At 43.5% G+C, this 21159-nt stretch overlaps 1 protein-coding gene across 3 annotated transcripts in view; it reads right to left on the bottom strand.

Annotated features, from left to right (window-relative positions):
- The window catches only part of MITF (melanocyte inducing transcription factor), a 236701-nt gene extending 225605 nt beyond the window's left edge, over positions 1 to 11096 (bottom strand). For all 3 annotated transcript variants that reach the window (XM_055414307.2, XM_055414306.2, XM_055414310.2), the window contains exon 1: positions 10824 to 11096. In XM_055414307.2, the coding sequence (XP_055270282.1) occupies positions 10824 to 10927 (104 nt within the window). In that variant the 5' untranslated portion in view covers positions 10928 to 11096. The remainder of the gene's footprint in view (positions 1 to 10823) is intronic.
- Between the last annotated feature and the right edge of the window lie 10063 nt (positions 11097 to 21159).

Raw genomic sequence — 21159 nt, 5'->3', positions numbered from 1 at the left:
TAGTAATACCACAGAGCAAACTGACCCTGAAATAATACCTTTTCAATTTTTGCTAAAAGATTTCAAATGCAAAAAATAATTAAACAGAAGTATACTCGGTCCTCTTGACAGAGAAGGGGTTGTCACAATATTGGAGTGCCTGTGAATACCACTTCCAACTGTCTAGGACAGGTTCAGGCAAGAGGAACAAGGTGGCCACATCTCACCGAGGTGCCCAGGTAGACTTTATGGGGACTGTGCTAGGTTCCAAGTTAAACAAGAAAATCATCCTTATGATTTCCGTGTGCTTTTCCCTTCATCAAGTTTCCAATCTCCAGTTATAAAAATAAAATGTATGTTTTGAAAAGCATGCTTTTTTAGGACCAGTTAATATTCAGGAACATATCACAGAAAAGGTACTGAAGTAAGTACAGCATTCCTGTCTGTTTTATCCTGATCTGACATACAACCTCAACCACTGGGCTCAATAACTTCTCTCTGCCTCAAATCTTCTTCCCGTGGAAGCAAGTTAAGCTTCCCAGAAAGAAAACCTATCCTACAAAAGCTACACATGGTCTCATCAGTGGGGACGACCACCCTTCCCATCGGCTCTTGACCTTGCGGGAAAGTAGGGGAATGTGTGTGAATGTGTCAGCAAGTTCTCCCACTCAGGGGTGGGGGTGGCAAGGGTGCAGGCCACAGAAGCCTTCCTGAAATTGCTCAATAGCCCACAATTTTCTTATAGAAAGACACGATTCTACCAGTGCCTTCCCTAAAATTTCAACTTACCACGTTTAGATTTAAAATATTTGCTCCCACGCAACCCAAGACCCTTTTCCCTTGGACACTTGAATCAAACAACACAGCTACTGAAATTTGAATGCTTTGAAGATTTCTTGCGTAAAGGAGTGAATTAAAACATGCCATTGCCTATGGATGTCAACTCTGATGGAAGCTGCAAGTGGTGTGTGGGAGGAGAGGCTTCTTCTTTTACTTTCTGCACGAACACTGACATTTTCACATCAGTGTAGACAGGAAGCGTGTGACCCAGGGGCTGAAAACAGCCCTGGGAGTCAGGAGTTCTCCATGGGTCATTTGTGGTGTGCGTGTGTATTTGCTGAAATCTATCTCAGGCTTTACTTTTTAATCCTAGGTGACTTGGCCCTCTCCTTTGCACCAAAGATGCAGCCAAAAACTGTTCCTAAACTAACGTAAAGGAAGTATGGCCAGACCAGAATGATCTCCATGCAACAAAAGTGAAATGAGCAAGGGGACAATTCAAGTAAGATGATCCTGGAAGAAAGGAAGGATAATAAAAATACCAAGACCCATCTCCACGTTTAGTCCAGGGGTAGATTTGTAAAGACAAGCATAAATCTCTGACTCCCTGGACATTAGGAAAACATTTAAGACTAAGTTATAAACACTTATTTACAGTGAAGATTAATGCCTGCATGTCTTTCTCCACTGTTCATATATTACCTTAAAATTACCTTGAACCAGTCCTATATGTCTTCCTGAGCACCTGTAAGGTCAAGCCTACGGTTAGCTCTTTTCATGCATTACTCTTCATCTTCACAGCAGCCTTGCAAGGTAGTTATCACTTCATCTTACAGGGGAGCGAACTCAGACTCAGAGAGGTTGGTGAGCTTGTCCAAAGTCACACAGCTAGTGAATGGCAGCACCAAGATCTGCACTTTTAACTCAGACATTTGGTGATTCAAAAATCACTTCCTCTATGAGGTCATTTCGAAAGACCCATCCAATTAAGCACCTTCTTTCCCAGGCACTCTCTATCAATAACATTCTATTTCGTTCTCCTAGCATGAAAACTTGTCTTATTCATCTATTTGCTTCATTATCAGCTATACCCCCACCTCGAAGATGACAGCACCAAGCCAGCAAGGACCTAGTCTGTCTGATTCTACTTTTGATTCCCTACACCAGCTAAGAGCTGTCATATGATAAACACTTAATAAATAAGTGTGGTAAGGAAGGAGAGAAATGAGGTAGGTACAGAAAAGAAAAAAACAAACAAATCCATGTCCCTCTGACCCCAAAGTTACACTGCCTTTGCTGAAAGCGACCGAGTGACATTTGAGAAATGACCTGGGGAGGACAACAGGCGCTCATGACTTTGGGGTATCATTTATTTCCTGGTGGGTCTTTCTCTCACCACTGTCTCCACTTCCTGAAGCACTGCATTCCTCTCAGCCTGCCCTGGTTCAACCTCTGTGCGAACACTCCAGAGGTGTATGTCTTTAACCTTCACAGCATGCATGAAAGGCCACAGGAAGGAAGATGCAGCAAAGAAAGAAGGTAGCCATGTTTAAGACCAGACCTAGAGACACAAGGAGCCTGGTCCTCCTCCCCAGTCCTTAGAAACAGAAATAGGCTGTGGGTGTTTCAACAGAGATCCCAGACCTGCCCGCTGGTCCTCTCGCCCTCAGCTGGCTCTGGAAAGATGCAGCCTTCATGGCTTACTGTAATTCCTTGCCCTCAAGTGCACAGTGTTCACCAGACTCACAAAAACCTCCTGATAAACTCCACATTTGTCTTTACAATATGAAAAGCTTGGGGCAACTACACTGACTATCTCTCAGCCGCCTTCCTGACTGTTTTCTCCAAATAATGCATATTTGGAGATGAGTCAAACATATTTTTATAATTTACTTTGATGAGACAGACCTAACAGCAAAGTACATTTTATACTTAAAACACACACACAAACCAAATGAAACTCTTGCCTACCGTCCTTGAAAAATTACCAAAAAAAAAAAAATTAGCCAAATTTTTCTCCTATTATTTATCCTAATACTGCCAGTTCTGAAACAAAGCAGTTGGAAGGGGAAATTCAGTAACTTTGATTTGTCCCAAGATACATTTTTTTACACTGAGGTCCTATTCCTGACAGTAAGCACATGTGACCTGTGCTAAAAAAAGGATATTTTCCACTTCTTGCACAAGTGGAGCAGATATAAACATCAGCCTGTGCAAACGGCACTGCAGCCCTCAAAGGGGATGAAACACACACACACACGCACACACTTAAATAATTCCATAAATAGCAGTGCTCGGGAAAAGGAAATCTCCAATAACACACAAAACCAACACTTAGAATCCCACTTTAATCAAGGTTTCCATCTAATCATACCACACAAGCAATTTGCATAATAAGATCTGAACATCTGCCAGGTTAACGCACTTCAGTCTTGTCTATTTGGCTTCAGACACATAATTCTGCACTTGCTTTAGTGTTGTCATGAGGAGGGGGGAAATTGCAATCATGGTAAAATAGAAGAGAAGGAACTGATGTTACTAGCATGTGCCAGGCACGCTACAAAGCACATTTACACATGTTCTCTCAGTTTTAAAACTTCCACCAATCCTAAGAGGACACTTCTATAGATTCCACTTCACAGGTAAAGAAATTGAGAGTCCAGGAGGCTAAGAGTCTAGCTGTGAACACAGACACATCAGTTAAGTGGCAAAGCCACGGGCACTGTGCTTAATTAAGCATGGCTACTTCTGAACCTGTCTGTGTGCATCCAGTCTCTGCCACCCCGGATGCCCATAGAGCAAGAGGAAGAGCTCGGACTCTGGTGAGAAGTATAAAGGCAGGACTGTATCTGGGGGTGCAATGGTTAAGACTCCACGCTTCCAATGCAGAGGGTGCAAGTTTAATCCCTGATCAGGGAGCTAAGATGGAAGCAATATTATAACAAATTCAATAAAGACTTTAAAAATGGTTCATATCAAAAAAAAAAAAAAAAGATCATGCCTTCCAAGGAATGTAACATTTTATTTAATGTTATAAAGAACTATGCTTTGAGTATTGCTTGACATTCAATGCCCAAATCGAAAACCCTTATTTACTGACAAAACTCCACCCCAGTTTCCCTTCCTCTATCACGTTCCCATGGCTCACGTCCCTGGTTATCACACTCTGTCCTGTATGTTTGGCTGGGTCTGTGTGTTCCCTTCCCTCCCGCTACAGAGGCGAGTTTTGGAGAAGGCACAGCACAGGCAGGCCCCGTGCGTTTCACAGGGCAGCCCAGACTAGTGCACCGGAGCACAGGACCAGAGCCAGAACCAGGCCCATCTAATCGTGATGCCTTAGTTTCCTCCTCTGTAAAATAACAACAGTAAAAATACAAGAACCCAAGGCTGAAGTGAGACTTAACTGAGTTAACAGAAGTAAAAATACCCAGAATCATTCCTGGCATGTAGTAAGCACTGCATGCTTCTTGTTTTTAAAATTATAATCCACATTATTGTTCTTATTTATTATTATCATCTCAAGCAGGCTGTGCAAGTTAACACATGTAAAACCACTTAGGACAGGGGCTGGCACACAGCGTGGCCTCAGTAAACGTTAACAGCGTTCATGCGTATGAATTTGCAGGTACTCAATAGATATGTGTGGAATATGAATCTGTATGTTTGTGATGATGCCACAGACGTTCTGTTTTTGTTTTTTTTTTAAACCAGCATAAAGAAACTGTTAAGGACTGCATCAAAATTATAAAACACAAAAAATTTATCTGCAGCACCTCATTAGGGGCGAAAGCAAAAAGATTTTACTAAACTTGGAATCATTTTATTGCATAACAACGCTGGCCTTAGAGAAGAAAGCCAGAGTCAACCAAATGCAAACACATTCTGCAAGGTCAGGACTCACTGCTAAGTAATAGAGAAATAACAGGAACATCTGCTAACATTTACTGAGCACTAAATATGTGCCCAGCATCATGCTAATACTTTTCCATAGTCAATGTCACAATTAATGTCCTTAAGACCCTTAGGAGGCAGGGCCCTCAGTTGCCAGATGAAGAAACTGAGGTTAGAGGTCACCCAGCCTCCCCAAGGTCACTCAGCTTGTTAGGGACAGACAGAAATGACAGAACAATCCTCTTAAATCTCCATGTAAAGTAATTCTCTGCAGATTAGACAGAAAGAAAAATCAAGAAAACTTTCCGAAATCAATAAAAGATGGACAGTTCAGTCTTGCCAAGAATGAACAATCATTCATTTAATTTTATAAATGAAAGAGTATTTTTAATAGGAAGATGTCGGTGCATGCAAGGTCGCTTCTGTCGTGTTCGACTCTTTGTGACCCTATGAACTGTAGCCCCTCAGGCTCCTCTGTCCATGGGCTTCTCCAGGGAAGAATACCAGAGTGGGTTGCCATGCCCTCCTCCAGGGGATCTTCCTGACCTTGGGATTGAATCTCTTATGTCTCCTGCCTGGGCAGGCAGGAAAAATCTCAGAATAAATCCAAGAAATGGCGGTGGCTTTACATGGAAATCCATGCACGTGAGCGTGAGTTTGACACAACCATCTTTTCTTTCTCATCTGAATACAAATATGCAACAATTTCACACACCTCTCTCTGAATCAGCATCTGGGAACTATTGCGCGATCTCATCCTGCCAATATAAACCTAATACTCACTTTCATTCCCATTTCTAATTTGTGGGAAGTTAAAGAACAATTATCTAAACCATTATTAAAACTTTGAGAAGAGGGGAAACTGGCATTAGATTAAATCAATTCTGAAGTCTGTCCAGGAAAAGGGCATTAGCAGCTACAAAGCCAGAGAATTTAGCACCAAGCTAGGAAAGGTTGGGGGCGGGAGGAGAAGGGGACGACAGAGAATGAGATGGCTGGATGGCATCACCGACTCTGTGGACATGAGTTTGAGTGAACTCCGGGAGTTGGTGATGCTGGGAGGCCTGGCGTGCTGTGATTCATGAGGTCGCAAAGAGTCGGACACAACTGAGCGACTGAACTGAACTGAAACAAAAGAACTATGAACCTGAAAGATGCTAAGATAGCTTTTAAAAAATGTTTTCAGGACCTAAAGCCCTACAGAGAGTCCCTTCCCTGAGAGGGACCCATTCAATGGTTCCACATCTGACCCTGCCCTGCCTGTGCTCACGTGTGATATCTGGGCTCACTCTCTCATATTTGGCACCTTTCCTCTGCCACCCACCATTCGCGGCTCATTTCCAGGAGAATACACCGAGGTTTCAAAAACCTGTAGGGAGGAACCAAACTGCAAACATTTCTTCAGGACACCCTTTTCTCTTGTGTGTGTCTCTTTATGACACAGCTTCTCCAGTCATTGAGACCAAAGTAGGGTTCCATCACCTAAATCCATTGGTTTCACATTCCTCAAGTCTAGGAGGTCTGGGTTAGGAATGAAACTCTCTTTCCTCATCAAACACTTCCACATCTAAGCCTAGTCCAAATGAAGAATATATAAACTCCTCTTTGGAGACAGCATGGTGGATACCTATTTTAAAAGGAAGCCTTAAATGCAAAAACCAGAATCAAATGGCCCATCCGGAATGGGATACAAAGGGAGAAAACAACACATAGTCAAACAACAAAACACTATTGTGCCAGGCATTGTTCTAGGCCTGTTAATCTGCAACAGGGGTGAGTCTGTGTCCCATGGACATTTGGTGGCGTCTGGACATATTTTTGGATGTTACAACTTGAGGAGGGATGCTATGGCCTTGAGCAGGTAGAAGCCTGGGATGCTGTTAAACATCCAGCAACGCCCAGGACAGCCCCCAGAGCAAAGACCTATCCAGTCCAAAGTGTCAACAGCACTGACAATGAAGAAACTCTGTCTGTTCTAGGTTCTGGGGGCACCACAGTCAACCAGGAAGACCCAGAAATCCCTGTTCCCTTGGACCCTGCAATCTAGTACAGAGAAACACAGCATAACTGGAACGCATTAGAAAATGAGAGACTAGGTCATAATGTAAGTACTGTGGGAAAAACCGAGCAGGGCAAGGGACACTGAGAGTTTAGAGGGAGAGCCACAGCACAGAGCATGTTCAAGGCAGGAATGACATTTTTTTTTTTTAATCAGAAAAGTCAGTTTATTGGTAGTTTTAGTACATGTTTATAAAACAAAGTGGCTCAGTGGGTTCTGTGTACATTAAAATCTTTAGTCTTATTGCCATACCTGTTCAGATGAATTCAAGATCTCAGATTTCTGTAATCCTTGTTGCGTATGTAGAAGAACAATAATGCAGAGCATGATTAGGAAGTTGAGTGTGGAGGTGAGGGTGGAGGAGTCACAGAAGTGTGATCAGAAGAATCTCAGATCAGATTCTGTCTGCCTCCTGGAAGCTAAGTTGGTGCTGGTAGTGGTTTAGTTTTTAAATCATGTCTGACTCTTGAGACCTCATAGACTGCAGCCCACAAGGCTCCTCTGTCCATGGGATTTTCCAAGCAAGAATACTGGAGTGAGTTGCCATTTCCTTCTCTAGGAAGCTAAGTTAGCACAAGGCTTTAAGCCTTGCCAGACTCAAGTTTCCTCTTCTGCACAAGGTGGGCAATGTTCAAGTTTTTAAAAATAGTATCATTAGACTGTGAATACCTTGAAGGTAGAAACACTGTTATTCTTCTCTGTCTCTAGTATTAATACTATGTCTACCAGAGTAAGCATCAGTAAAGGTTGCTCAAACAAATGAAGAACAGACAACAATCCACTAAAGTTCTTTTAAAATTGTCATATACCTTGTAAAAGGTTCAGTCACATATAAACATAAAATCCTTCTGTTTTCTTCATGTGTTACCGTAGAAAAAAGAAAGATGAAATTAAATCCTGTAATTAACTTTAGCAATTAAACTTCAGAATGACATGTAAGGGAAGACATGAAGTCGGCTGGGAAGGGAATGAACGCTACTGCTCTCCGGACAAAGACAGAAAGTGCACTTGCTGGCCCCAGCAAGTGCAGCTTACAAAGGGCCAGGGGTGGAGAGGTCTGGAGTGTTCCGGGAATGGTGAGGAGGCTGGCTGCAGCAGAGGGAGCCAGGAGAGCAGCAACAAGAGGCACACACAGGCAGCGCTGACAGGGAACCCGCCCATAAAGTGGTCTGCCTTGGACCACTTTAAGGGTCTTGAGTTTTACTGATACCAGGGAGGGTTCTGAAGAGAGAAGATGATGTGATACATTTACCATGAGGTTTCTCAACCTCAGCAGTAACAATCTGGGGACAGACAATTCTTCACTGTGAGACTGTCCTGAGCACTGGAGAACGTTCAGCAGCATTTCCACTCTCTACTTGCTAGAGGCCAGTAGTAACTCTCATCCATTGCAGCAACCAAAAATGTCTCCAGACATCGCTGAATGACCCCTGCGTGGGGCAAGCCACCATTCAGGCTGAAAACCAGTTTTAACATAGACATTGTGGTTCCTGTGTTGAAATATCCACTGAGAGTCAGCAAGTATAAAGACAGGAGACCAGGTAAGAGATAACTAGCCAGCAAGGCCAGGTGGCAGTCTGAACCAAAGTGGGAGCAGAGGAGTTGGTGACAAATAGGCAGATTCTAGGGGCATCCCTGATGGCTTAGATGGTAAAGAATCTGGTTGTAATGCAGGAGACCCACAATGGATCCCTGGGTTAGGAAGAGCCCCTAGAGAAGGGAATGGCAATCCACTTCAGTATTCTTGTCTGGAGAATCCCAGGGACTGAGGAGTCTGGCAGGCTACAGTCTGTGGGGTTGCAAAGAGTTGGACACAACTGAGCAATTAACAGTTTTCTTTTTCAGGATGATTCTAGATATATCTTCAACTCCAAAAGACAATCCAGAAAATACAACTGATAGACAAGGCAGTTGCAGCCATCTTCCACTTCTGATTTCAACTTTTTCCAACCAAGATTACAAGAAGGGAGGTGCCCAGGCAAAGACTTAAGACAAAAAGCCACGAGGAGGAGGCCCTGAACACGCAGTCCTTGTAAAGTCACACAACAGATGTCGATGACAATACATCAGACAACTGTGGAAAACTGTACTATAGGGAAATTTTGCCAACCCCATATATTTATTCACAGATTTTATTTCACTGGTTTATTTCAAAGAGCATGTGTCTGCTCCACAGACAAGTTTTACAACTTTTTTAATTTAGCCTTCCTCTATGCACCGGTTCCATCCTGCACCTGTTTCCAGCTTCAACGTGTGAAACCAGAGCTTCCCACGTCCCCAAAATTTTCTTTACACGTGCAATCTAGCTCCTGAGGATGCTCAACCCTTGCAAGTCTTTTTTTTTCCGACTCTGAAAAAGAACAGGCCCCAAATCCTCCAACGTGAGTTTCATGGCATTCATCTGGGTTTTTCCAGATGGTATTTTTTCCTCACTCTCTCAAATTTATTTAATGTTATGTATCAGCTACCATCAAAAATGTTCCAAACTGTCCGGTTAATTCATTTCTTTCAGGACTACACACACACACACACACACACTCGCTCCCTCATTCTGGCCATGTAAGCATTTGCTTATAGAAGCAAAAGCAGAGACTGCTCGGTAAAACACTGGTCCCTTCAGCCGAATACAGATAAAGCCCCAATGAGCATAACCAACAATACCCTTTACACACTATTACTCCACACCCCCAACCCCCAACACACACAATCTAGGCTCACACACAAAACAGCTATTATGAAGAGAAACCACCAACTAAAGGCTGGTTTTAGGCAACTAACTGCATAGAAGGTTTCCTTCCAATCTCCCTGAAGCATCTGCCAAGAGGCTGCTTCAGCCACCCCGTCAGTCGGTGTGCTCTCCGCAGATTTTCTTCCCCAAAGTGGATTCAGAGTCTGACACAGCCCCGAAGGAAACGAACCTAACTGCACAAGTACCAATCCCCCCGTGCCCCAGCAGTTATGATCACACCCTTTCACTCCGGATTCAGTCCTTCCTTCACCATGACTTCTGGACCCTCTCCCCCTCTGCCAGCCAGGCCCCTTCACCCAGACACTATGGACAGTGAGGGGTCGCAGGAAGGTTTGAGACGGATGCAGAAGCACTGCTGAAGCTTCCAGTTCCAGCCTCATGCTACCTCACAACTGAGGGGTGGAACTGAACCCTCTTTACTCTCAGCGCCTCAAATGACCACCTCTCTTAGTAAACATTGGAAATGTCCTGAGTGGCCACAGGACAGAGGAAAGAAGACACCCAACCTGCTCCAAGGGACAAGTGGGAGTGGAGGCAGCGTACGAAGTGTGCACTAGGGGTAGTGGGACGCCAGACCAGCAGGTGTCTTCACTCTCCTCCCAAACAGTTTTAGAAGTGCCCAGAGAATTAAAGACGTGTCGCGGCCCAACAGTGGTCACTCGCCAAACCTCCGTCTCAAAGTTTTTTTTTCCCCTCCAGGGAAGGCCTGTATTTGAATGGGATCCCAAAGCCCGGGAGTCCACCTGGACGAGGAGACACGCCCCCCCACGGGGAGCCCGCCCCTCCCGCACGGGGTGCCGCGGCCGGGAAGGCCAGGGGCGGGGCTCGGGAAACCTCACCTGGAGGCGGCCCGAGGTCGGCTTTCCCAGAGGGGCCCGACTCCTATGCGGCCAACAACACAGGAGCTAAGTGATTGCCTCTAACGTCGCGCTCGACCCACCGTAAGCTCTCCCTCTCCCAAGTTCTCAGCCCGCTGGGATTTTCAGAAAAGGGGTTCACTCGAAATTCACCCAGACCGCGTCCCGGCCCGGCTCTCCTTCTCCCCCACCTCCGCGTCGGGGCACTCCCCAGCCCCCGCCCGCTCTCCGCAGCTGGTATCCCCAACCGAGGGGTCCCCTCGCCCTCGCGGGCTGTCCGGGGCTGCCCGCCGCGCCCCCAAAATGCACCCTCAATGAGACCCTCATTGGTGCACCCGTCCGACCGGCACGGCCCCCAACTGCGGGGGTCAGTTCGCCCTCTGCCCCGGGGCAAGGGCACGGGGTCCTTGTCCTACAGAGTCGGGCCAGCGGCTTTCCCCGCCTCAGAGTGGGAGGCAACGGGTCCCCCAGGTGCGGGCCGCGCCTCCCTCCAGCTGTCACCACTCACCTGCTCTTCAAGGGTTGACTTTTGAGTTCGTAATAGGTTTTGGGCTCTTCGTGAAACTCCTCCCCGACTTCGAAATCCGGCACGATCCCCGATTCCGACTGCATGGCTCCAGCTTCCCGTCCTCGCACTGCTCCAAAGTGAGAACCGAGCCCGGGGGCACAGGGGAGGTGGCGGGGCCTGGGTCCCCCGAGCGGTGCGCCCCCAAGCCGTGCAGAGCTCAGCCCGCTGGCCCGCGCGCGGCCGCCCGCCCCGGCGCCCGGAGTTTACACTCGAACAGGGACGGGAGGGGCGGCTGCCCGGCGCCGGCTGGGATCTGTAGTCACAACCGGGCCGAGAATACCCGACTTGCCAGGAGAGCCGCTCGCCAAAATACTACAATTCCCAGAAGGCTAAGCGAGGGCAGAGGCAACGTGGTAGACACCGCTAGTGCAACTCCTGTTTGGATTCATTGTCAATGTCAGCAGCTCCTCTCCCTTCTCTCTCTCCACTAGCTTCAAGGGTACAGACTTGACCATTTAATATTAATAAGAATGGACTCAGCTTTGTTCTCCTACCATCACTCCTATTCCAAGCTCACACATTCGGGAGGGCACGCCAAGTCCTTATTAGAAAAAAAAAATAATAATAAAGGGTTTTGGCACTAGAAAGTTTCAGCGTTCAAGTCTCTCTTAAATAGACTTTATATCAGGCTACATGTATTACAGCGCTGCTGCGACAAATCAACCTGTCCTCGATTTGGAAATGCGTGAAGGAACTTTCCTTCACTCTGTAAATAAAATAGTACTGTGGAAACTGTTCTTGTGCGTCCCTTTCCTGTAACTAACTCAGTCAGGGCTTTTACAATACTTTTCATCCAGCTGAATGACTCTCCCCTTTATCCAATTAGCCACTTCTAATCCAAAGCGGCACTTGAAAGGTGCAGTTAATTTTAAAAAGCACAAAGTTACAAAACAGCGTCGTCACTGTCTGCTTTTAATTTCTCAGTTGGCTGGGACTTCAAATGAAATCGTCCTAACTTTACAGGAGTGAAGTTGTGGGGCACATAAAATATACAAGTGTCAACTCCCCCCACCCCCACCACAGTTTCCCGGCACTCAGTTAGGTAACAGATTAACAGACACTGTTATGGCTCATTTGAACTTCCAGTCTTTCCCACTGATTAGTTCCAGCAGGGTATTTTTCTTTCTTTTAAAAGTGTTTGGAGGTATCAGGGAGGAAGTAGAGAGTTAGAGGGTGGCTTTTAAAGTTCTATGACCCACAGCTGAAATCCCGATTCCTTCTCTAAAGTGCTGTGTAATCGTGAGCTTGTCACTTGATTCCTAGAAGCCTTAATTTCTTCATCTATAAAAGAGATTGCAAAATCTGTTTTTTGAAGATGTTTCGAGGTCAAATGCAAGAGCAAATGATCTGTAATCTATAAAAATGCTGCTCAATGGTCATTGTTTTATTTGCCAGATCTTAAAGATATTCCTTGGACTAACACTTCATTTGTGAGTCTGTCCTTTCAAAAGTAATAAATGATCATGCTGCGAGAAAATTCTAAGGAGGCTAGACTAATGACCGGTACCTCCCAGGAGTTGGCTGTTTGCTAGTTCGCCTTGGATGAAACATCACATTAGGTCCATACCAGTAAAATATTACAGAACCTGAACACTCCTGTGGAAAATAGGCTTTTTGTGCTCATGAAATAGAATCCCAGATTCCATGATAGATATTACTGGAAATTAGACATTAAAAGTTAAAAAAAAAAAAGAAAGAAGTTATTCTCTGCCAGAAAGAAGAGGAAATGTAAAACATGCAAGAAACATTGAGACTATACTTGTAGTCTCATCTTGTTTCTTGACTGTAGGTGACTGGAATATGGACTTCCCTATAGCTCAAATGGTAAAGAATCTGCCTGCAATGCAGGAGACCCGGGTTGGATCCCCAGGTTGAGAAGATCCTCTGGAGACAGGAATAGCAATCCACTCCAGTATTCTTTCCTGGAAAATCCCATAGACAGAGGAGCCGGGTGAGCTACAAAGAGTTGAGCATGACTGAGCAACTAACATTACTACGACTAGGAGGGGATGAATATCATAATAACATGGGGGTGTTACAGGAATTTAAGGGGTATGGACTAGAGATTCTTTATGTCTTGCACAATGATAAACTTTCTTATCTCAATATCATCCATACCTGTATTGAGAAACAGTGGAATCTTCTTAATCTTTTGGTTCACTGGAAACCTTTTAATATGAGGAAAGCCACTGACCTGCTCCATAGAATATGTGGATGAAAACAAGATTCTTGTGCCTAATTTTAGCCCGTTGACCTTAAAAGGCTATCAAGGACTTCGGGTCCAGTTCAGCTCAGTTCAATCGCTCAGTCATGTCCGACTCTTTGCAACCCCATGGACTGCAGCACGCCAGGCTTCCCTGTCCATCATCAGCTCCCGGAGCTTACTCAAGATCATATCCATTGAGTCAGTGATGCCATCCAACCATCTCATCCTCTGTCATCTCCTTCTCCTCCCACCTTCAGTCTTTCTCAGAATCAGAGTCTTTTCTGAGTCAGTTCTTCGCATCAGGTCGCCAAAGTACTGGAGTTTCAGCTTCAGCATCAGTTCTTACAATGAATATTCAGGACTGATTTCCTTTAGGATAGACTGGTTGGATCTCCTTGTAGTCCGAGGGACCCGCAAGAGTCTTCTCCAGCACCACAGTTCAAAAGCATCAATTCTTCAGCACTCAGCTTTCTTTATGATCCAACTCTCACATCCACACATGACTACTGGAAAAACATAGTTTTGATTAGATGGACCTTTGTTGGCAAAGTAATGTCTCTACTTTTTAATTTGCTGTCTAGGTTGATCATAGCTTTTCTTCCGAGGAGCAAGGGTCTTTTTGAATTATAATGAAATAGTCCATTTTGTCATTATATCCCACAGTGACCTGCTAGACCTAAGGGATCAAACCCAAAAGGGAATAAATAGTCAGGAAAGCTAAGACACCTGAACTTAGCAACAACTAAGTAAGCTTGCCCTGAGGTACACACAGATAGCTGCTACTTTTTTCTCCTTTACCTTTTCTTCCGATCTTATCCTACTAGGTCCAGGAAGAAGATGACTCTTTTCATCACCTATGGTCGGGTTATTGATGACAGTGCCATCTGCTACCCTGTGGGAGTAGCTATGAGACTGGTCCTGACCCATCACGGGGCCATTTTCCTAGATATGGTGATTCCTTGAGGGATGGACACAGTGTCCTATTGTGACTAGAAGTCCTCCTTGAGACTCTTCTTCTGGGGCATCTTGGGGAGATTGTCTGATTCTTGGAAGCACAGTGCTGGAGGGAAGGAAACCTAGAGTTTATTACTTATGGCCACAGAGTAATGGCCATTTTTGATCAGCAGCAAAGCTGATTAAAAATGAGAGAAAATGAGACAAGATCAACAAAAAGATGCAGAAACAAGCAAAACTGAGAAACAGAAAATAACAGTAACATCGTTTCAGCTCCTCATTCCAACCATAAATGAAGTCAGATATCCTTGGACTTTGCAGATATATGAACCAAATTTTTTTCTTTTTGCTGTAACTGTGAAAAATGTTCAAAGTAAAAATGCACTGGTTATGAACATGGTATTGTGTTAGGTACCCAGACCTCAAGAATGTATCCGACTTCCTGCCCTCAAGAGGCTCAAAGTTCAGGAGCTGAGTCAGGTCTTGTAGCACGATGAGAAGCCACACCCAAGGCAGCAAATGTTAGGCAGCAGATAACTGGTGTGTGGTTTATACTTTATATTCATTTATCCCAACAACCATTTGTGGTGCATCTACTCCGTGCCAGCCACATTATGTGCTAGTTAGTCAAGGCTATGGTTTTTCCAGTGGTCATGTATGGATGTGAGAGTTGGACTGTGAAGAAAGCTGAGCGCCGAAGAATTGATGCTTTTGAACTGTGGTGTTGGAGAAGACTCTTGAGAGTCCCTTGGACTGCAAGGAGATCCAACCAGTCCATTCTAAAGGAGATCAATCCTGGGTGTTCATTGGAGGGACTGATGCTAAAGCTTAAACTCCAATACTTTGGCCACCTCATGCGACGAGTTGACTCACTGGAAAAGACTCTGATGCTGGGAAAGGTTGGGGGCGGGAGGAGAAGGGGACGACCAAGAATGAGATCGCTGGATGGCATCATCGACTCTGTGGACATGAGTTTGAGTGAACTCCGGGAGTTGGTGATGGACAGGGAGGCCTGGTGTGCTGTGATTCATGGGGTCGCAAAGAGTCGGACATGACTGAGCTACTGAACTGAACTGAACTGAACTGAACTGATGGGGGAAATAGCAGTAATGAGCTACCTGTATCCCCTGGACTCAGGATAGGGTCCCTGTCTTTTTAGGAATAGGAGTGAAAATGATTTCGTGGATAAATAAAGTGATAGGTAAATCCTACCAGTGTCTGAAAAAGAAGCAACCACTGAAAGCAAAAAAAGAGATGATTCCTGGAGGAGAAGTGACTAAGCTACAAAAGAAAGAAAGAAGGGGGGAGGAAGGAAAGAAGGAGAAAAGAAAAGGAGGAGAGAGAGAAGGAAGGAAGAGAAAGAAAAAAAGGAAGGGAGAGAGTAAGAGAAAGAAACCTATGTATAAACTATGAAAACTACCACCAATTCCCAGGGGGAAAAAGAGAGAAATATGTTAATAATACCACAAGGATTCAGAAATTGAGAAATCCACAAGACATTGAGAAATCTTCAAAAAAACAAACAGCATGAAATAAAGGGGAAGGAGGAACTGCTATAGATTTTTAAATATTTAAAAGACATATTAGGTACGTGAATTAAATCTCATTTTAAAAATGATTTTGGAAAAAAAGAGACATCACTCAAACACATTTTGCAGGCTTTATCTGAGCTCTGATTTGAACAAAGCAAAGAAGATGATTAATAAATAATCCAATGCAAAATTTGTGAAGCTTAGATCTGAATATAAATTGCAACATAAATGGATTAGGAAAAGGCTGGCTGAGGTATGAAGGGCGATTTAAATGAATTTAGGAAATCTAATGAGTCTCAAGAATAGCTGATTGGCATGCAGCAGTTGAAAAGCCACCAGGGTTAAGAGCTGAGCAATGAGTTTGAAGAGAGGCTTCCCTGGTGGCTTAGTGGTAAAGAATCCCCCTGCAATGTGGGAGACCTGGCTGCAGTTCCTGGGTTTGGAAAATCCTGTGGATAAAGGAACAACTGCCCACTGCAGTATTCTAGTATTCTGGCCTGGAGAATTCCATGGACTGTGTAGTCCATCGGGTCACGGAGAGTCAGACATGACCGAGCCACTCTCACTTTTACCTTGTTAAGAACTTCTAAAGAAAAATTATTCTGGCACTTATTAAAGAACAGTAAGCCCAGCCTGATTCAGGGGGACTATTGCCATAGGTGTAGGAACAATAGCAATGGGTGAGGTTTTGCAGTGGAGGAAACACACCAGGCTCAACTTCAAACACAATGAGAAAAAGTTGGAGATTTATATCCAAGAAACAGAATGTGTATTGGGGTATGGAAGGTGGTCAGTGGGTAGTAAATTACTAAAAAGGTAGTGTAATTCTTTGCTTAAACTGACCTAACAGGATTCTTGCTGAAGGCAGGCTAGGTAATCAGATATTTCCTGGGGGACAGTAGGGATGAAGAAGGTGATCAGATATCGGGTGGGGGGTGCTGGTTAAACTGACTTGACTGGATTCTTGCTAAAACTGGTCAATGCTAGTGGAAGTCCAAAAGTCAAGGTCTAACTGGGAAGAGAATTCAGAGGCAACTAACTAAAGTTTAGTCCAGGAGAGAGATTCAAAGCAAAGAAGTGCCTTTCATAGGGAATATATCCAGTATTTTGTAACAACTTTAAATGGAATATAATCTCTAAAAATTTTTAATCATTATGCTGTACTCCTGAAACTAATAAAATACTCTATAAATCAACTGTACTTCAATGTTTTAAATTAGAAAAAAAAATTGTTTAATTATTTTTTAAAAAAGAGATGCCTTTTGTTGCTCATGAGCCCCAAAGCCCCTACAGTCCAAGGAGTCGCGAGAGTTGGACACGACTTAGTGATTAAACAACCACCACCATGTTATCATTACATATTTAATTTCAAAAAATATTCAGAAGAATATCATACTGAATATACCATTTCATCACATATTTTTCCCTTTCATGTAATATGAGTAGCTTTCCTTGCCCACAACATCATTTTAATGTTTTAAAAATATACTTTCCATTCAGTAAATTTGCAAGGACTTATTTTTCTAATTTCTGTATTGCTGGACTTTTAGATTGTTTTCAATTTTTCACTATAATAGGTAATTTCACTCCTATCCAAGTAACTAAATCTTTGTTCCCATTCACAATAACTGCCTAGAAATTAAACTGCTAGGCCAAAAAACAGGTATGTTTTTGAAATTTTTCCAAGAGGAATCTTTTTAAAACACAAATCTCATCTTGTCTTTTCCTTATTTTAAAATTTTAATTGTAAAATAATTAGCCTCCAATAAAAATTTAAAAAAAACAATGAATAGCAAAAAAAATAAAAAATAAAATTTTAGGATTCCCCACTGAATAACAACCAGGCTCTCTGACATTGGATAACTGGCTGTCTATGATCTGATTCCTCCTATCACTTCTGGACCTCCTCTGAGATCACTCCCTGACTTCCATATGAAGTAACTCCAGTGACCCCAAACTGCTAAAGTTCCTGGAATATGCCAGGCTATTTCTGTCTGGAGCACCATTCTCTCCCCTTTTGCCCAACACACTCCTTCAAGACTCAGCTTAAATGTTACTTTCTCCAAGAACCCTTGCTCTATCCTACCAACCTTCACCAAGTTCCTAGATTGGTTTAAGGGTCCTGTCCCTAAGTTTCCGAGATATGCTATCTGCAGCACCCAGTCCTGTAGTCACTGCGTAAATTCTGTACACAGCTGCCATCACCCTAAAATCCCTCCTTCCTCCACCACCACCAAGCCCCCCACCACACACTCCCCCAACACACTCCTCTCCTGCCCAGAAGATGAGCTCCCAGAACGCTGGGTCCATGCCCACAATGAATGTTTAAAAACTGTCTATTGAATAAATGAATGGATTAGCCATCTTGTGAAAGAAAATATGTTTTCTAGCAAACACACAGTGTTCCTTTTTCTAATGATAGCAAGGATATTGCAAATGAAAATAGAATTTTTAGTAGGTTTTCCACAGTGTCCATGTGCACTTAGGCAAATATTGATGGAACAAAATAACTAATTTCTTCTCCAACACTAATGCTCTATCTTAGTCTGAATTGATTTATCAAAGCAGAATTTAGCCTGTATCCCAGTGGCATGGTTGATAAGGAAGCTGAGATTTCTTCATTAGAGCAACAGGCAAACATGTTTAGACTTGCTCATGGGAGATCTGGAAAAATATGCTGGAAAATAACCAAATGAATCATATTTAGCACTTATTAAAATCAGAAATCGAAATAAGCCAAGATGCATGCACATTTCCTGTTGTGAAGGTTGCAGAGGTAAACCTCAAGGGAACTGATGTTCCCAACCAAGTTAACACAAAACATTGTCAAAAAAGTTTTGAAAGACAAGGACTCATTTGTCAGATTGCAGATGAAAATATATTCATCTTTATTTCCTCCTAGAACTCAGGAAGGAGTAAGGACTCAGTGTGCTGTTGCTGAACTGATTTGTCAAAAGTAGTGTGCTAAAATTGGAGAAGGCAATGGCACCCCACTCCAGTCCTCTTGCCTGGAAAATCCCATGGATGGAGGAACCTGGTAGGCTGCAGTCCATGGGGTCGCTAGGAGTCGGACACGACTGAGTGACTTCACTTTCACTTTTCACTTTCATGCATTGGAGAAGGAAACGGCAACCCACTCCAGTGTTCTGCCTGGAGAATCCCAGGGACGGGGGAGCCTGGTGGGCTGCCGTCTATGGGGTCACACAGAGTCGGACACAACTGAAGCGACTTAGCAGCAGCAGCAGCAGCAGTGTGCTAAAATATCAAGCCCCAGGGATCAAAGGCAAGTAGCTGGAGAAAAAAAACAGAAAACTTCCAGCCTAGGAGCAAATGAAGAAGTGGAGGTCCCCAGGGACTTATTTCTTAGAGATGAGGAAAGGAATTAATATCAATTCCATAGGGATTAATACTTGTAAAACACATAGACCAATGGTTAGCATATGACATACTCCATACAAGACTTCTGTAAAGTAAGTAAAATAACTAAATCTTTATTCCTTTATTCATTTTAAAAATATCTTTGTAGTACTTACTCTGTGCCACTCATACACTGAGAAAGACTGGTTGACTGATTCACAAAAGGTTTCCAAAGTTTGTTCAACTTAGACAAAAACAGATTTAAATGTATACTAAACAGTGACTGTAGCCACAAAAGTAGATGTTTGCTCCTTGGAAGAAAAGCTATGACAAACCTGGACAGCATATTACAAAGCAGAGACATCACTTTGCCAACAAAGTCCATATAGTCAAAGCTATGGTTTTTCCAGTAGTCATGTGTAGATGTGAGAGTTGGACCATAAAGAAGGCTGAGGGCAGAAGAAAGGACTCTTTCGAGCTGTGGTGCTGAGGAAGACTCTTGAGAGTCCCTTGGACTGCAAGGAGAACAAACCAGTCAATCCTAAAGGGAATCAGTCCTGAATATTCATTGGAAGGACTGATGCTGAAGTGCCAATAATTTGGCCACTTGATGAGAAGAGCTGACTGATTGGAAAAGATTCTGATGTTGGGAAAGAATTAGGGCAAGAGGAGATGAGGGCAACAGAGGATGAGATGTTTGGATGGCATCACCGACTCAACGGACGTGAGTTTGAGTGAATTCCAGGAGATAGTGAAGGAAAGGGAAGCCTGCCATGCTGCAGTCCATGGGGTCGCAAAGAGTCAGACAGGACTTAGTGATGGAACAACAACAAATACTCTGACCTCCTTTTCTGCGTCAGAAGGGCCACTGGCTGGCTATGATCTCTGGCTCCACCAGTAACCAGCTGTGTGACCTTGAGTAAGATACCTAAAGCACCCTAATTCTCAATTTTGTTTTATGTAAAAATGGGGTGATAGTACCAAATTGGTGTTAGTGAAAATTAAATAAGCATCAGTATAATACTCTGTTATATTGTCTGTAACTCATAAGAACTCTTGGCTAACTTTATATTATTAGGAATCCACTGATGTCTGTTTAAGGCACAAAAGAGAACAGAACACTTTCTGTTTCTGTTTTAAGATCTCTTCTTGCAATTATGAAATAAATTACAATTTGGAAAAGTATATAAACCATAAATGTATTCTTTCATAAATAATGATCTTTGTCCATTTATAACTTCTACCCTCAGAGAGGTAATCACTTTTATAGTAATCATTCCTTCTTTTCTTCTGCAGTTTTAACACCTAAATATGGAGAAGGAAATGGCAACCCACTCCAGTGTTCTTGCCTGGAGAATCCCAGGGATGGGGGAGCTGGTAGGAGGCCGTCTATGGGGTCGCACAGAGTCGGACATGACTGAAGTGACTTAGCAGTAGCAGCAGCATGCCACCCTAAGCCACATAATTTATTCTTGCCTATTTGGGGGCTTTAGATAAATGAAATTAGGCTAGTCAGCTTCCAAGATGGCCCTCCAGTGATTCTGGTCTCCTGGTGATCTCTCCCTACATTGAATCAGGGCTGGTTGTGTGATTCATCTCTGGGGCTATCAAAAAAGTTAATTGCAACTTGTATCTAAGTCTTTCAGATTGTTGAATCTGTGAGGACCATGAGGAAAGTACAAGAGGCCCATGTACACAGGAACTGAAGTCTCCCACCAAGAGCCAACACCAACTAGACAGACTTGTGACAGAGCCACATTAGAAGTGGATCCCTCGCCCAAGCCAAGCCTGCAGAAGACTGTAGACCGAAAGGGCACTGGCCCCAAATTTATGAGCAACCCTGAGCCAGAAACATTCCAAGCCACTCCTACATCTCTGACCCACAAAACCATGAGCAATAATAGTATCTGTTGTATTAAAGCAAGAGGTTTTGGAGTGATTTGTTACAGATAAATAAATAATAGATAAATAGATCAGTTCAGTTCAGTCGCTCAGTCGTGACCGACTCTTTGCGACCCCATGAATCACAAAATAGATAGATAATCAGAAATTATACAACGTGAATTCTTTTGTATCTTGATTCTTCTACTCAACATATTTTAGAGATTCATTTATATGGTACTGTGTTTAACTTTATTTCTATGACTGTATAGTGGCTTATTGTATGGATACATTTTAGTTTGGTTTTTATAAACATTTTTTGTTGTGGTGGGGAAGATTCTGTAGG

Source organism: Moschus berezovskii, chromosome 24 (genome assembly GCF_049115385.1).
Source record: "Moschus berezovskii isolate FMDL1 chromosome 24, NW_MosBer_1.0, whole genome shotgun sequence".
NCBI lineage: Eukaryota > Metazoa > Chordata > Mammalia > Artiodactyla > Moschidae > Moschus > Moschus berezovskii.
The sequence above is the reverse complement of the archived record's forward strand: the minus strand, read 5'-3'. Positions and strand labels throughout refer to the sequence as shown.